The sequence below is a fragment of the Beta vulgaris genome, chromosome 5 (genome assembly GCF_026745355.1).
Source record: "Beta vulgaris subsp. vulgaris cultivar EL10 chromosome 5, EL10.2, whole genome shotgun sequence".
In the NCBI taxonomy this organism is placed as follows: Eukaryota; Viridiplantae; Streptophyta; class Magnoliopsida; order Caryophyllales; family Amaranthaceae; genus Beta; species Beta vulgaris.
The window spans coordinates 66,099,325-66,103,418 of record NC_079206.1 but is presented as its reverse complement, the minus strand read 5'-3'; the positions used below and the strand labels follow the sequence as shown (position 1 = coordinate 66,103,418).

The 4,094-nt window shown below is 30.9% G+C and overlaps 1 protein-coding gene across 1 annotated transcript; it reads left to right on the top strand.

Annotated features, from left to right (window-relative positions):
- Positions 1 to 400: 400 nt before the first annotated feature.
- LOC104894699 (RING-H2 finger protein ATL16) lies at positions 401 to 1,733 on the top strand. The gene has a single exon (XM_010680991.3). It carries the CDS (start codon positions 557 to 559, stop codon positions 1,703 to 1,705), a length of 1,149 nt encoding a protein of 382 aa, XP_010679293.2. The 5' UTR covers positions 401 to 556; the 3' UTR covers positions 1,706 to 1,733.
- Positions 1,734 to 4,094: the final 2,361 nt, after the last annotated feature.

The following is a 4,094-nucleotide window of genomic DNA, read 5'->3' as shown; positions in this document are numbered from 1 at the left end:
ATGAGTAGATTAAAGATATTTTTTGAAATTTCATTAAGATCATCTAAGATCAATAAAACTAATAGTATTCAACATACATTCAGGTGTACACACTCGACTCATTTAAACCTCTCTCTTTTGTGTATATTTTGCTCATTTGAATTATTCAAATAAGCAAAGAGTAAAAGACGAGTCTTGAATATACCATGCTCACAATATATCCATATGTATAATGAAAGTTATGATAAAAATTTTAACACTACTTATGAATTTTTTTCCCTTAAAATTTTCCCTTTCATTTAATAAAGTCTTCCCCTTTACCTTTGACTTTTTGTCATTTGACAATTGACATAAAGTACAATACTTTTTTTATAAACACAGTTGTATTTTTCTTATATGTTTCACAAATTTGGTCCCCACCTTTCCCCATACCCTAAACAAATCAACAAATTACTCCCTAAGCTCAAGTTTTTAGACGTTTATGTTCCCCTTATTGGGGATCTCAACAAAGAGATCTCACTCAAAACAAAACTAAACTTCATAAAACCCAAAACTTCTATTTTCTTTCCTCACCACTATGGATACATTAGCCAAACACCTTAAAATCCAACAAGAAACTAACACAATCACCTCTCAATTGCAACAACAACAACAACAACCATCATCTATGAATTACCACACTTCTTCTACAAACAACTCCGACTTCACAATAGCAATAGTAACATTAGCCATTATGGCAATAGCCATTTTACTAGTAAGCTACTACATCTTTGTGATCAAGTGTTGCTTGAATTGGCAAAACCTTGATCCCTTAAGAAGGTTCTCCCTTTCTAGGGCCACTCGACGAAACGACGAAACCTCCATCATCTCCTTCTCCCCGATGGTGGATCCGATCCACCATCGAGGACTTAATGAGTTTCTCATCAACAACATCCCGGCAATACAATACAAGTCTAACAACAACAACAACAACAATGCCTTAATAAGTATTGAAGGAAGCAAAAGCTTTAGAGGTTGTGCAGTGTGTTTAAATGAATTTGAAGAGAAAGAAATGCTTAGAGTTCTTCCTAGATGTAATCACACATTTCATTTAGATTGTATTGATGTTTGGCTCTTAAACAATGCAAGTTGTCCACTATGTAGGTCAAGTATTTCAGGAAGAACTAAATACCCTCTTGATCATATCATTGCACCAAGTTCTTCACCACAAGAATTAATCTCACCTTTGTATAGTGGAAGATTAAGCATGATTAATGTTAATGGAGATCATCAAGATTATTTAGTCATTGAGATAGGAGAAGATGAAACAGATATTAGTAGTAGTATTACTTTACAGAGGAAAACAGAACAACAACAACACAAGAATAAGTTGTTGGCTAGGAAGTTGCACAATTTCTCTATTATGGGAGATGAATGCATCAACTTAAGGCATAAAGATGAGCAATTCGAAGTCGAAAAGCCGATTAGGAGATCGTTTTCCATGGATTCAGCTGCTGATCGTGGGTTAATCTTGCAAGTGCAAGAGATTGTAAGGCAAAATCATATGCAATTATGTGCTAATAACAATGAGGTTAGTAGTACTAGTACTAGTAGTAGTAGTATTACACATGAAGAGTGTAATAATAATGTTAGTAATGGAAGGGTTAGAAAATCATCTTTTTTTTCTTTTGGGCATGCTCGTAGATCTAGAAGTTCTTCTATTATACCTATTGAATGTGATCAATGATGATGATCCATGAACAAATTTTGTTCAAGTTTGTACTTCTAATCTTTAAGATTATATTCATTCAATTGTTCATTTTTCTTAAAGTTTTAACCTTTTTATTTTTTCATTGCGAGATTTTTTAGGGACGACAAATGCGTAACAATTATAAGGGCAAATTAGTCATTGATGTCAATGACGTTTTAGGTCGATCACCTTGAAAAAAGGATACTTTTACAATATATAGGGTTTTTATTCGATGAGAGAATATTACACGGTTATGTTTATAATACTACAGTCTACATGATTGTAAGGAGTTGCAAGCATGAGAATCTAAAATCATTGTTTTCCAACTAATTATATTGGTTCCCCTCAAAAAAAAAAATAATTATATTGGTTAGAATTTTGGTCAAGTTATGAGCTTCTATATTGTTCTTGGTTAATAGAAATGATTGTGGTTGTATAATTAAATATTTAAAGCATTCTAGATAAGGAGAAAGGGCCCTGAAAATTCTAGTGAGCCCCCTCAGAAATGATCACTTAAGAAACTAATGATGTTGATGCCTATTTGTCAAGTTCAGAAACACATCAGTGCTCTCACAAATGTATGTTTTGGCAGCTGGAAAGAAATAATTTTCGGGGATGGTTAAACGTCGTCTCTAAATTACTTAAAATCGCTCCAATTAAAATAGAAGTTTAATAATTCTCAATACTATTTCAATTAAAATGGTGACTTATAATAGAGATATATATAATTATCATTTCAAAAAATAGCCTTACATCAGATTTACTCATATAAAAAAAGTTTTCAAATAGCTACTGTTTTTTATTATTAAAAGAAATACATAGTAGAGCATCAACCATCAAGTACCAATTAATGCTTCCACAATTCATTGTTTTGTGATGTGGCCCAAAATAAGGTCATTTAAAATAAAATAAAATTTATCATACATCCGGATTTACCGTGAGCATGAGCAAAATGTACTTAAAAAAAAAGTAGAGTTTCAAATAAGCAAATGATCAAAAATTAGTCTTCGGTGTACTAATAGGCACCCCAGTATATGATGGATAAAACAATATTATTGTAATCTTTGGGAAATATTGATGCAAGTGAATACAAAACAAAAGGTATAACAATATCTTTAGCACCCAAAACAAAGATTGTAATAACAATGTCTTTTAATAAGTGAAGTATCACATATATCTTGTAAGTTTTGAATCTTGTAAGCATGCATGTGCCTTAATAAATGTTGTGAGTTGTTTTAGTTTGTTTCATTTTTATACATTTTACAAACATCTCTCACCCCATAAGATACGGCAATACTTCCGGCAATATATTTGGAAATGCCACATTAAAATATGGTTGACTTGCTAGTTGTTGCTGGTAAATGTATACTAGAAGTCTGCCCACCATGTTTTCCTCTCTTAAGCAATACTTTTTTGCTTTAACCAATACTTATCAAGTAAGAAACTGGAATTTTCTGATGTAAAACTCTTTTTTATTCCTTGAAGCAACACAATTTTAAGGAACTTATCTCACAAATCACAATGCTCCAACACAAAATCAAAGGTCTCGTCACGTGAAAGTTGATAAATTTTTAGGCATCTATCTAACTGGACGAAGATATGAATTAGGTCGGATATGAAACGGACTTTAAGTCTAGTCAAATTAGGTGTAAAATGAGTCTCTAACTTTTACTCTCTGTTTTTAGATAGATGTTTTATTTTGACTTTTATACTGTTTGTATATATACTCTATTTTTACCATACTTTTTTATATGTATACAAAATTTCAATGTTAGCATACAAAATGTTGTTGAATTTGTCTTGACGTACATTTTCAAAATAATAAATGTTTAGTAATGGATAATTGCATATATTAATGATAAAAATTGTGAGTTAGAAAATATACAAGTCAAAATAGAGCATTATTTTGAAAACATAGAGAATATAATTAATTGTGTTTTGTTGTTTTTGTTTCTCCACTTTTAAGGCCTTTAGTGCGTTGATTGAATATGATAGAACATTCATATTGTCCTCTGACATAAATATAACTTAAAAAAAAATTATTTTGATTCAACCATCTTTTTCTCGACTTGTCTACTTTAAAATTCTATTCTTACACTTAACGTCCACGATCAATAAAGTGTGAATGTCAATTAGCTTAGTTGGTTGAAGTATTGGTGGGTGGTACTCAAAACCTGAAATCAAATTCGTGTACGTACGTACATCATTTGTCCTTGTAATTTCTAGCTATACCAAAAAACAATAAGAAAAGCGACAAGAAATATGAATTGGACTTGTTAAATAAATACTATATTTTATTGTGTAATTTTCAAATATCAATCTTTTGTTAAAAAAACAAAGTAACTAGAACAATTTTTATATGGCAACAAAGAGGACTTTGTGCTCT

Excerpts from the sequence above, each read along its gene's own strand:
- LOC104894699 (XM_010680991.3), top strand. The coding sequence starts at position 557 with ATGGATACATTAGCCAAACACCTTAAAATCCAACAAGAAACTAACACA.